The sequence below is a fragment of the Crocuta crocuta genome, unplaced genomic scaffold, assembly GCF_008692635.1.
Source record: "Crocuta crocuta isolate KB4526 unplaced genomic scaffold, BGI_CrCroc_1.0 scaffold267, whole genome shotgun sequence".
Lineage (NCBI taxonomy): Eukaryota > Metazoa > Chordata > Mammalia > Carnivora > Hyaenidae > Crocuta > Crocuta crocuta.
Window position 1 is genome coordinate 4,364,022 of NW_027531899.1, and position 12,939 is coordinate 4,376,960.

The 12,939-nt window shown below is 49.0% G+C and overlaps 1 protein-coding gene across 1 annotated transcript; it reads left to right on the forward strand.

The window, feature by feature from the left end:
• Positions 1-9,635: 9,635 nt before the first annotated feature.
• On the forward strand, positions 9,636-12,521 carry KRTDAP (keratinocyte differentiation associated protein). Its single transcript, XM_077773850.1, has 5 exons — positions 9,636-9,722; positions 11,098-11,136; positions 11,451-11,495; positions 12,176-12,223; positions 12,483-12,521. The coding sequence occupies exons 1-5, from the start codon at positions 9,636-9,638 to the stop codon at positions 12,519-12,521; spliced, it is 258 nt and encodes an 85-aa protein (XP_077629976.1).
• The last annotated feature ends 418 nt before the right edge of the window (positions 12,522-12,939 follow it).

The window sequence follows — 12,939 nt, forward strand, 5'->3', positions numbered from 1 at the left end:
AGGTAGCTGATCTCATCGTGCCTCAGTTTCTCCATCTGTAAAAAATCATCTTTGCCCAGTCTGTATCGGAGTGCCCTGCCCCTACAGGTGAGGCGCTCACAGGTGTTTTCCTAGCCTGCAAAAGGCAACAGGGAAGCGATTCACATCAGGAGGTGGGGGTAAAGAGGCTTTTCAAGAGAGGAGGCCAGTCCCAGAGGGTCAGGAAGGGGGAAGAATAGGGGCCAGGGGCTACCAGAGCATATGCCTCAGCCTTGTAAACACACGGAGGTGTGGATCTCTTTAGGAAGTTGTGGACAGGTGGCTCATCCCCAGTGCCTTAGCTCTGTGTGCCTGGGAGGCAGAGGAGGTGGAAGAGACTTCTACTCCATTAACATACCAAGGAAACAGGCAGAGGTCCTCGGTGCAGGTAGAGGTGGGAGGTCAGGCTTATCACAAGCCTCCGAGCTCTGCAGACTGGGCTGGAGAGTCTGTACTCACAATCTCTGAGCCAAAGTCTCATCAAGGCTACAGAATGTGCCCAAAAGACAGAATCCCCACCACTCATCTCCGACATCTCTGCAGGGACCCAGGAAGTAAAAGAAGGACAGGAAGCATGCTGCCAGCCTCGGTGACCCCCCCTCTGAGATCCCAAGCTCCCTGAGTGCATGGTCCATTTGCCTTACTCGTTGCTCTGTCCCCTGCACTGACCACAGGGCCTGGCACAGGTGAGGCCTCAAATAGTTGATGAATAAGTGAAAGAAACCAGGCCCAAAATGGACTTGGGGAACCCGTCTTGATCAAAGCCATCTGGCTGAGAGAAAGATGAAGACTATCCTATTTTCACGCTTGTCCTGAAATTGGGGCTACCACTTTATACAGACATACCTCATCGGATCGTGCTTTGAGGCTGTTACAGTTTTTACAAATTGAAGGTTCGTGGCAACCCCGCCTCAAGCAAGTCTACCAGCGCCATTTTTTCCAATAGCATTTGCTCAATTTGTGTGTCTCTGTGTTACATTTTGGTAATGCACTATTTCAAACTTTTTCATTATTCGTACTATCTTTGTTATGGTGGCCTGTGACCGCTGATGTTTGACGTCACTGCTATAATTATTGTGGGGCAGACACCGTTAGCCTCACCCATAGAAAACGACAAACTTGATCCGTGAATGTTGTGTGTGTATTCCACTGACGGCAATTCCCATCTCTCTCTCCCCTCCTTGGGTCTCTCTATTCCTTGAGGCACAACAGTATTGAAATCAGGCCAATTAATAACCCCACACGGGCCTCTGAGTGTTCAGGTGAAAGGAGTAGTCACACATCTCTCACTTGAAATCAAAAGCTGGAAATGATTCAGCTTAGCGAAGAAGGCGTGTTAAAAGCTGAGATAGGCTGAAAGCCAGGCCTCTGGTGCCAGTTAGCCATTTGTGAATGCGAAACAAAAGCTCTTGAAGGAAATGAAAAGTACTGCTTGAGAGAACATGTGAATTACAAGAGAGCAAACAGCCTCTTTGCTGATGTGGAGAAAGTTGGAGTGGTCTGGACAGAAGATCACACCAGCCACAGCATTCCCTTAAGTCAAAGCCTCCTTCAGAGCAGGGTCCTAATTCTCTTCAAATCTGTGAAGGCTGAGAGAGGTAGGGAAGCTGCAGAAGAAAAGTTTGAAGCCAGCAGAGGTCAGTGCATGAGGTTTAAGGAAGGAAGCCCTCTCCACGAGATACAAGTGCAAGGTGAAGCAGCAAGTGCTGATGTAGAAGCTGCAGGAAGTTCTCCGGAAGATCTAGCTCAGATTGTTCATGAACGTGGCTTATCACAAGATAACAGATTTTCAGTGTTGGTGAATCAGCCTTCTATTGGAAGGAGATGCCATCTAGGGCTTCCCTCGCTGGAGAGAAGTCAAAGCCTGGCTTGAAAGCTTCAAAGGACAGGCTGACTCTCTTATTAGGGGCGAATGCAGCCGGCGACTTTAAGTTAAAGCCACTTGCTCCTTGACCATTCTGAAAATCCTGGGGCCCGTAAGAATTATCCCCCATCTACTCTGCCTGTGCTCTGTAGAGGGAATGACAAAGCCTGGGTCGCAGCGCGTCTGTTTACAACATGGTTTACTGAATATTTTAGGCCCACTGCTGAGACCCACCGCTCAGGAAAGAAAAAAAAAAGATTCCTTTCAAAATATTAGTGTTCACTGACAATGCACCTCGTCACCCAAGTGCTCTGATGGGATGTATAATGAAATTCATGTTGTTTTCATGTCTGCCAACACAGTAGCCATTCTGCAGCCCATGGATCAAGGAATAGTTCTGACTTCCAAGTATTATTATTTAAGAAATACATTTTGTAAGGCTACAGCTGCCGTAGAGGGTGTTTCCTCTGACGGATCTGGGCAAAATACATTGAAAACCTTTTGGAAGAGTTTCACTGTTTGAGATGCCATTAAGGACATTCGCGATTGGGGCGCCTGGGTGGCTTAGTCGGTTAAGCGTCCGACTTTCACTTAGGTCATGATCTCGCGGTTCATAGGTTCGAGCCCCGCGTCGGGCTCTGTGCTGACTGCCAGCTCAGAGCCTGGAGCCTGTTTCAGTCTGTGACTCCCTCTCTCTCTGACCCTCCCCTGCTCATGCTGTCTCTCTGTCTCCTAGAAATAAATAAAACATTAAAAAAAAAAAAAGAACATTCGCGATTCGAGGGAAGAGGTCAAAATAGCAACATGAACAGGAGTTTGGAATTCCAACCCTCATGAAGACTTTGAGGGGATCAAGACTCCAGTGGAGGAAGTAATCGTGGATGTGGTGGAAACAGCAAGAAGTGGAGGCTGGAGAGAGGACCGCACTGCTCCAATGTCATGATCACGCCGAAGGGATGGACAGGTGCTTCTTAGGAATAAGCAAGGGAAGCACTTTCTTGGGGCACCTGGGTGGCTCAGTCAGGTAAGTGTCCGACTCTTGATCTCATGGTCTGTGGGACTCAGTACTGCAGTTGGGCTCTGTTCTTACAGTGTGGAGCCTGCTGTGATGATTCTCTCATCACAGAGAGATTCTCTCTCTCTGCACCTTCTCTCTCTCAAAACATACAAGCAAATAAACAAACTTACAAAAAAAAAAAAGAAAACAGTTTCTTGAGATGAGGTCTACTCCTGGTGAAGATGCCGTGAAGATGGTTGAAATGACAACAAAGGACTTAGAATATTCCATAAACTTAGTTGATAAAGCAAAGGCAGGCTCCAATTTTGAAGGAAGTTCTACTGTGGGTAAAATGTTATCAAACAGCATCACGTGGTACAGAGAAATCGTTCATGAAAGGAAGGATCAGTGGATGCAGCAAACTTCAGTGTTGTCTTAGGAAATTGCCACAGTCCCCCCCACCTTCAGCAGCCACCACCCAGATGAGTCAGCCGCCGTGACATGGGGGCGAGACCCTCCACCAGCAAGAAGATTCTACCTTGCCAAAAGCTCAGATGATGGTTAGCATTATTTTTTCGCAATAAAGTATTTTGAAATATTTTGAAAAATCTTTTTAACGTTTTTAATTTATTTTTGAGAGAGACAGAGAGTGAGCAGAGGAGGGGCAGGGAGAGAGGGAGACACAGAATCTGAAGCAGCTTTAAGCCCTGAGCTGCTTTTAGCCCAGAGCCCGAGGCGGGGCTCGAACTCATGAACTTCGAGATCATGACCTGAGCTGAAGTCAGATGCTTAACCAACTGAGCCACCCAAGCTCCCCAGCAATAAAGTATTTTTTTAAAAATTAAGACATGTACATTGTTTTTCTAAGGCATACTGCTATTGCACACCTAATAGACTATAGTATAGTGTAAACATAACAATATGCTTGGGAAACAAAACAATTCAGTGGACTCAGGTTATTGCACTATTTGCTTTATTGGGGTGTTCTGGAACCCAGCCAGCAGTGTCTCTGAGGTGTGCCTTTCCTCCTTGGATTTCAGCTATGAAGGGAGGGACTTGCAGTACCTCCTGAACGCCACAGGGGGGCGAACACAGCTCTCCCAGCGCAGGGGCTCAATTCTTCGGCAAACTGACAGCGGGCTTCCTGGAGTGTGAGTGATGGATCAGAAAGAGCTGGAACTCAGGTCTCCTGGAGCCAGTCCCTGAGGGATTGAGGGAGAAGCTGAGGTGTTCAACATGGTTCTAGACTCTCGGGTGTTCCTGGTCCAAGGCCTGCTGGAAACAGCCCGTTTAAAGTGTCAGGGTGCCTGGGTGGCTCTGTCAGTTTAAGCGTCTGACTCTTGATTTCAGCTCAGGTCATGATCTCATGGTTTGTGGGATTGAGCCAAATGTCGGGCTCTGTGTGGACAGTATGGAGCCTGCTTGGGATTCTCTGTGTCCCCCTCTCTTTCCTCTGTCCCCCGCTTTCTCTCAAAATAAATAAATAAATATACTTTAAAAAAACCAAACAAAAAATGTTGAAAGCACCACCTGAAGCAGGCAAAGGCCCTCCAATGTAAAGGACTCTCTAATAAAAGGGCAGAGCATCCTTTTCTCCTTCCTGAGTCTTTGCAATATCTTCTTTTAAAATGTACTTTTTTTTTAATGTTTATTTTTGAGAGAGAGAGAAAGAGCATGAGCAGGGAGGGGCAGAAAGAGATGAAGACACAGACTCCAAAGCAGGCACCAGGCTCTGAACTGTCAGCACAGAGCCCCATGCAGAGCTCGAATTCATGAACGGTGAGATCATGACCTGAGGCAAATTGGAGCTTAACCAACTAAGCTACCCAGGCGCCCCTGAAGTAGCTTCTTGACATAGCCCTTGACTTTCATTTCCCCCCTAAAATCCATTCTCCCATGACACTGAGGAAGGATCCAGGCTCAGAATACTCCACATGTTTTTTTCAGTAGACCTAGAATGAAATCCCAACTCTTCACCATGGCTCGGGGTGATCTGGCTCTGGCCTCCCTCTCCCATCAACCCAGATCTGCTGCAAGAAGCTCACAAGGAACACTTCTGGTACCTGTCCCTGACACTCAAGATCTTCAGAAGACTGGAGCCTTAACTGCTTTTGGTCTACATTCAAGTGACCTCCCATAGCCAGCTGAACATAGGACACCTACCCAAGCACTCTCACATCACCCCTGTTGTATTTTCTTCCCGGAACTTGCCATTCTCTGAAGTTATCTTGTTTCCTAGTATTTTTTTTATTAGATTATGATCCGTCCACAGATCATGATAAGTTCCGAAGGACAGGTATCTTATCCATCTTGAATTCCCAACACCGAGACCCCAAGTGGCTGCTCAGTAAGTATTTGCCAATTACAGAATGGAAGGAGGGATCAGAATTAGGTGGGATCAATCCAGGAAGTCTTCCTGGGAGAAGTTTAATAAGCAAAGGGTACATAGGGACAAAAGGTGGGCGTCAAAGGAAGAAACCAGACCTGCTGTGCAACGTGGCTGCCTTGTTGGGTGTGATAGCAACACTGGCACAGGCACAGGAGGGGAAGAGACAGCGATGTCCCGAATTCTGCCTCTCATTACCCCACACCCCGACCCCCTTTCTCTTCAAAGATTCTAGGCTTTCCACCTGGGTGCTCACCAAGGTCCCAAGGCTCCAGTGTGCATCCCTTCAAATCCCATATTCCCTCTCTGAACCCAGGAGGCTGGCTCCCAGCCCCTAGGTGTGTCTGTAATGTAGCAATCAGGGCTGGGCCTCGCCTCCTACCCACACTCAAGTTCTGGCAGATTTGGGGTGGGGTGGGGGCAGGGCTGTGGGAAAACAGGGGTTTACTGGTATTCTCAGAGAAGGAACTAGAAGATCAACTGGACTTGGAGATGGGTTGACGCAGAGCCAGACTGTGTGACTCTGCCTGATGCCATTAACCCTACGTGATGCATCCGAAGCAATGCTGAAATCTGGCGAGTCTCCTGCCGCCCATTACCCAAACCGCCGGGACGGTGAGGATCCCCGAGCCCTCCCTTCTTCCACTTGCCCAACAATTGGACACTGGGCACTGGCAGGGAACACAAACCCGCTAAGGCAGTACAGGGACACTAGATTCTAAAGTTAGCACTTAGAGCACAAATCATGGAAGGTCAAAATTGTCCTTGAAGATCCAGCAGTACCAAATGGAAACAAAGCAGCCCCGCCCAGCCCAGCCAGGATTGCTTTGGTCGTGCGCACTATGTTCAGAGGCATTACGCAAAGGTACCTGTCTGTAAACACTGAACACTAAAGCCAGAACTGGAAACTAGCAGATGGTCTATGAATACACATTTGGGGGACTCTCGGTGGCTCAGTCGGTTGAGCATCTGACTTTGGCTCAGGTCATGATCTCGTGGTTTGTGAGTTCGAGCCCCGACTCAGGCTCTGCTCTGTCGCCCTCTCTCTGTCCCTCTCCCCGCTTGCGCTCTCCCCAATGTAAATAAATATTAGAAAAATAATACACACTTGGTGAGGCGAGATGTTCCTATTACAAAAGGCACCTGCAGTCGGAGGCAGCCGCAAGTTCGTTCTGGGGCATATGCTTGTTGAGGGTCATGAATCTCTTTTTAAACGTTTTTATATATTTTTTTAATGTTTATTTCTGAGAGAGAGAGCCAGAGCCAGAGCCAGAGTGTGAGCGGGGGAGGGGCAGAGGGAGAGGGAGACCCAGAATCTGAAGCAGGCTCCAGACTCTGAGCTGTCCGCACAGAGCCTGAACTCACAGACCACAAGATCGTGACCTGAGACCTCAGCCGACTGAGCCACCCAGGCACCCCGAGGGCCGTTAATCTCTTAATTCTCTGTCTCCATTTTGCCAAGAGTGTTGATGAGTTAACTCCTTGCAATCAACGCCCGTATGCTTGGAGTTGCTCTCTCTGGCTGTGCAAGCCACATTGCCACAGGAGGACACCTGGGGAGCGAATGGGGGTTACATGTGGCCTGCCTGCCCCCAACTCTCTAAACACCTCTAATTCATGCCAGGTGCCATGTGGGCTGGCTGAGGCCCTTTGTAGGGCACTATTCCACAGTCCACCACAGGAGCACCACAGGGCAGGCCCTGGAATCTTGGGGTTCTCATGCCGGCCTTGCCACGCGCTGGCTGCGTGACCATGGGTAAGTTACTTAGCCTCTACATGCTGTGGCGCCCCTGCCTGTAGAATGTGGATAATTATAGTACCTGCCTCCCAGAATCACTGTGCTATTTCAACGAGCGCATTCATTTAGAGCACTTAGCACAGGGCCTGCCACAGAACGAGACATCAATAAATTAGCTAACAACCTTAGCAGCATTAGCATGAGGGGGAGAGGAAAACATCGGCAGGCCGATTTATTACAAAAGAAGTCTAGAGTCAAACAGATAATGTGTTTGGCTCGTCTGTTGCTTTGGATCACCCAGGGCAAAGTGTTCCTCCGTTAGAGTGCCTAACTGGGAGTGGATTATACAATATCGGTTCCCCTTTGTGCATCCTTCGTTCCTTCTGCTCCTGGAGCTGACCCTATGCTGACATAATGGTGGCTAATGAGCTCCTTCAGTCACTGTTAATTAATTAGTAGGAATTCATCGCACATAAAAACCTGTGTCCTCCAGAAAACCTTTTGGGAGGTGCTCCACCCACCCCAGTCACTTTCTCACTCATCCCCTCCAGTAGCTCCAACTGTATATGATGCCCACGTCACCTGGTCACCTGTGCTCAATGTTCCTTGAACACTGTCTCTTCAGGTGGCTCTGCAAAGGGCGATGCACTATTATAAAAACAGAGGAGGCTTCCTGAAGCTACAGAGGGGCCAAGATTGGGGTGCGGGGGCAACATGGGAACTGAACCGAAGCGCCAGCTTCTGGGGTTCCTATGGACCACTTGTGAGTGCCATGTAGTTCCTCTACCCTAAGCCTGCCATCCACGCGCACTGCACCAGGTCGGAGTGAAGAGGCTTGCTCTTAAATAAGGTCTTGTTTTGTTCTGGCAGCACCAGGCAGTGTTCCGACACCTCCCTATTACACCAGGAACTGGCTGGGCCACCTGGACCTCATAGTAGAGAAGGTGGCTTGATTAGGATATTTTGTCACTAAGAGGTGATACGACTCCCAAGCCGGGGAGTGGGGCAGGGGGGTGGGATAAGCTCAGTGTTATGGAGAAGGCACTCAAAGTTCAGGATCTAGCTCCTATCTCCAACTGGGTATCTTTAAGACCTACTTTGTGTTTTTTGTGTTGTTTTCCTTTCCCCCTGTGTTCTCTATTCCTTGTTTTCTTAGCTCAGTATAGTCACGTCTTTGAAGACCCAAGAGTTAAAGATGGGCAGCTGGATCACAATCCCAGACTTTAGCCTCTACTACAAAGCTGTCATCATCAAGACAGTATGGTATTGGCACAAAAACAGACACATAGACCAATGGAANGAAATAAATTTAACAAAAGTTAAAAAAAAAGAAGGAAGTAGTCAGAAAAATGAAAGGAGACATCTTTTTTGATGCCTCATTATTTTTTAATTTTTTGTATTTTTTATTTAAAATTTTTTTGTAGTTTATTTATTTTTGGGACAGAGAGAGACAGAGCATGAGTGGGGGAAGGGCAGCGAGAGAGGGAGACACAGAATCTGAAACAGGCTCCAGGTTCTGAGCTGTCAGCACAGAACCTGATGTGGGGCTCGAACCCACGAACAGTGAGACCATGAACTGAGCTGAAGTCAGATGCTTAACTGACTGAGCCACCCAGGCGCCCCTTGATATCTCATTATTAAGTAAACCATATTTTTCTGGATATTGCCATTGTATTGATTTTAACACCATCCACACACTTCTTATTTTATTAAAGCATGTGAATGTTTAAAAAAAAAAAGATGGGCAGCTGGATAATGGATAAAGGAGGAAAGCATACACCTTTGTGGAAGGATGCCTGATCTCTAACATATCCAATCTAACAAATGCTCGCTCCACCTGTACTCTGTGGAAGGCATGGCATAGGGGTGTATAAAGGTGATTAAGATAGAGTTTTTGGCCACAAGGAGCTTATGGCCTGAGAGAGAAATAAGAGAAGAGCATGAGTGACCCTAGGTTCAATGGCAGAGAGAAACAAATGAATTGCTATGGCAATCCCAAGAAGGGAAGGGTATCGGGAGGGTCAGGGAGGGTGGTGAGGGGTGATGGGAAAAATCAGGGAAGCCTGTCGGGTTCTGAGAACTGGAGACGATAGATGATAGCATGGGAAGGTGGTTGGAGGACAAAGAAGGATAGATTTGGTAGGGAGTCCAGTTTGGCCAGAATGTGGGGACACGTGCAAAGTTGGGAAGGCAGGTTGAGGCCAGAGCGTGAAAGGCCTTCAGTGCTAGGCTGTGGAGTTTATACAGAATTGGGTAGGGTGGGAAAAAGCCTGAATTGTAAGAGCAGAATGAAGGATAGAAAGGCAAAAGGAGAGGTTGTTTGGGTGACACTGCCAATCCCTTGGAGGGACAGGTTCAACCTGTCTGCATCCCAGCTCCATTTGCATGAAGCACCCCATTGCCATCTCACCTTCCTAGCACCTGGGGCAGAATGTGAATTGGGAAATCCAAGATAAGTGGGGAAAAGTCTACACCTCCCGCTCCCAGGGCCCCGGGGATGGGAGCGATGGGGCAATGGGATCTGGGGGTGAGTCAGTGGGGTGGGGACCCTATTTCTGTTCACATCCACCTCCCCAGGAATATAAAGGGTAAGCGGGGAGGCCCCGCCTCAGAGCACCCCAAACCTGACACCATGAAGGTCCCAGTTCTTCCTGCTGTGGTTCTTCTCTCCCTTCTGGCGCTCCACTCTGCTCAGGGTGCCTCCCTGGGTACTTCCGAGGTGAGCACGGCACCTGGATTCTCTTGTTCTTACCTATTGCCTCCCTTAAGTCCTCCATTTCTTTATCTGTATGCTCTACTGGATGCATGGCCCCTATTTTTGGACACGATCAGAGGCTAAACGAAAAGCAGGGGCTCTGAGGAAGGGAAGAAAGGAGGAAGGAAGGCTAAGTATTCCCAGGAAGACATGTAGATGGATGTGCTTTATTTCTGGAAGGAATGTTGAGAGTATGGGCAGAGGCTGGACAACTGAATCCTGGGAGGAGACAGGGGCTGACGTTGGTTGTCTGGGCTCAGCCTCACCTGTGTTTCGTTTGTCTCCCACGGAATGTCTTCCAGGCCACTGGAAGCTTCCTCCTGTCTCTGGAGCCCAGGCCATAGCAAGGATCCCTAGGCAGCAGTCTCCAGCCAGGAGGAAGCTGGAGGCCCCTCTCTCCCCATCTTCTCCCAAGGCTGGGGGAGAGTGCCCGTGCTGAATTTAAAAGTCTAAGATGGGGTCATGGGCACAATTGCTTGGGATCCAAGCAAGTGAGGTCAGTGAGCAGACAGGCTGGTGGAGTCCCAGGGGAGGTGGAGGGAACCCACCCAGTGGAAAAAGGGACAGTCCATCCAACTGTGGCTAAGCAGGAAAATGTACCGCGTGTGGCCAGAGTTTTAAATTTTTTAGGGGAAACCGGGAATTTGATTTGTGTATTCTTACTAATTAAAAATGTGTTATTCAAATTAAAAGAGCAAACAAGCCAAACTACTATAAGAGCTAAACATTTGGGTCTAGCCTGTAGGGTACCTGTTTGTGGTCTCTGTCGTAGGATGGAAGAAATAAGGGACAATGAGGCGGGGCAACTAAAGCACGGCAAGCAACAAGATGGGATGCACTGAGGTCTGGGGGAGTGTCTGTGTCGGGGAGGGAAATGGTGACTCTGACTTTGGTGGCAATAAAGTCACAAAGCAAACCACTGTCAATCAGTTAAAGGCAGGCAGGGCACCTCGGCAGCCCAGCTCCTACCTGTGTGCTAACCTCCCCCACCCAGCTCTATGGGCCGAGCAGAGGTGTCTCCAGAACACTCCAAGTCAAATGCACAGCAACACTAGCTTGGTCTTCTTTGGAGGACTCATCTCTTCTCTGCCTTTTGTGCACCTGCTGCCTGGGTTTTAGCTTCTCACACATGCCACTCTCCAATCCCTTCTCGCTGCCTTGCACATCTGTCCGCCATCTGTCTGACTGGAACAGAGCAGGTTATCTGAGGCCCCACGGAGGAGAACGGGCTATCTCCTCGGGGACTGGCCTGTGGAGGAAGGCCGGGCTGGCAGACAGGGCTTGGGGACGAAGACTTGCCATTATGTGATCATTTGACTTTCTCCCCTTTGCTTTCCAGGAAGAAACCACCATTGCTAACTATGCAGCAGGCCCTGAGGTAAACAACCTGCTTCCCCCCCACTCCCTCTCCGGTGTGAGTCTGTGCCCTCCTCCTCACACTCCTTAGCCACTCTTACAATGCCCCGTCTCTCTACCTAGAACTTTAACGCTCAGTTCTTGAACATCGACAAGTTGCGCGCTGTAAGTACCATTCTCTAATGCTGCCCCCAATATCCACATCATAAAAGAGATCAGTGACTTGGTAGAGAGCTCGTAAAGACACTGTGAACACCTCCCCTTTTTTAGGGGGCCAGGGGCCCAGCTCTGTCCTCCCCTGGAACTGACCCTCTTCTGGTCTCTCTGTCTCCACAGGCTTTTAAGCCCGATGAATTCCTGAACTGGCACGCCCTCTTTGAGGTAAGTGCGAGGGCACCCCTTCCTTTCCTTGACCGTTTGCAGTCTTTCCAGGGTAGGGTCGACATGTTCTAGTTCTAGGCCTTTTGGTTCTTTCCTGAGTTCTAGAAGGGAGTAATTGCTCTGCTTGAATGTTGCCCATGCGGAGAAAGTTTCTTCAGGAGGCTGACATGGCCACACTTTTTTTTTCCTAACGAGGCGGTGGGGGAGCAGGGCCATAAAGACAGTTCAGAGAAGGCAGAACGTAACCTATCAAGAGTTTATTTGAACGCCCATATCGTCTATGAAGAAACTGAGGTCCTAAGTTGGGAGGCTGGTCCACACTTCGAAGGTGAAGTTGGTGACAGCGTGGGCTTTAGAGGCTGTGTCATGAGACTCTGCATGTATTTGCTACGTGCCCACACACAAGTATCTTTAGTCTCTGGACCTCAGCTTCCTCACCTGTGATGTGGGCATGATAGTGTCTCCCTCAAAGGTAGCTGTGCAGACCAAATGAACGCATGCTTATAGGGCAGTCAGCATGAGGCAGACACAGAATATCAGCTCAGGGAATATCAGTTCTTCCTGTAATCATAGAATGATAACACCATCGTCACTACCAACAGCTCATTCACTGGATGTTTACTGATCCATGTTCACCTGACCTGTAACACATCACTCTCGCTCTTTCTTTTCTCTTTTAGTCTATCAAAAGGAAACTTCCGTTCCTCAACTGGGATGCCTTTCCAAAGGTAAGAGGTGGTGGGAAGTAGGAGGATAGAAGTTGGTGGTGAGGGAAGAAGCAGATGATCTGGGAGGAAGGGCGAGGACAGGTAACAAGATAAACCTTCCTATCACTAAAGTTGAGGGAAATCTCAGCTACTATCTTTAGAGAATGAGACCTTAGGTCAGCGCGAAAATTCCTTTCCGTCGCTGCCCCGGGCTTCATGGGGGACTTCAGCTCCCCGTACCCGAGGGTCCCCAATCCGACCAAACCCTCTCTCCTTCCAGCTGAAGGGTTTGAGGAGTGCAACTCCTGACGCCCAGTGACTGTTCTCTTCAAGACCCTGCACTGCTGACACCCGCTGGAAGAGGGGCTAAGTGTGGGATCTGATCACCATCTTGTCATCACTCTCTCCGGGCTCAGTGACGCCAATAAAATGTTTTCCAACCTAACAGCTCCTGTATCTGCGTCTGTCCTTATCCCACTGGGCTCTAGGAGGGAATCAGGATGAAGTAGGCTCCCATGTTGGGAGCCAGAAATCTTGAATTTTGAGAGGTGATGAAGGAGGAAGTGAGAAGGGCTTATCAAGATGGCAAGAGACTCTGCGTGTCCTACTCCCTCAGGACTGGCTGACATACTTGAGGAGCATGAGGCGCCCAGTTGCTTGCTAAGATCCCCATAATCTTAGCAAGGGGGTCTTATTCCTTAGCAAGGAATCACACGTGCTCCCTGAACCACCAGTGC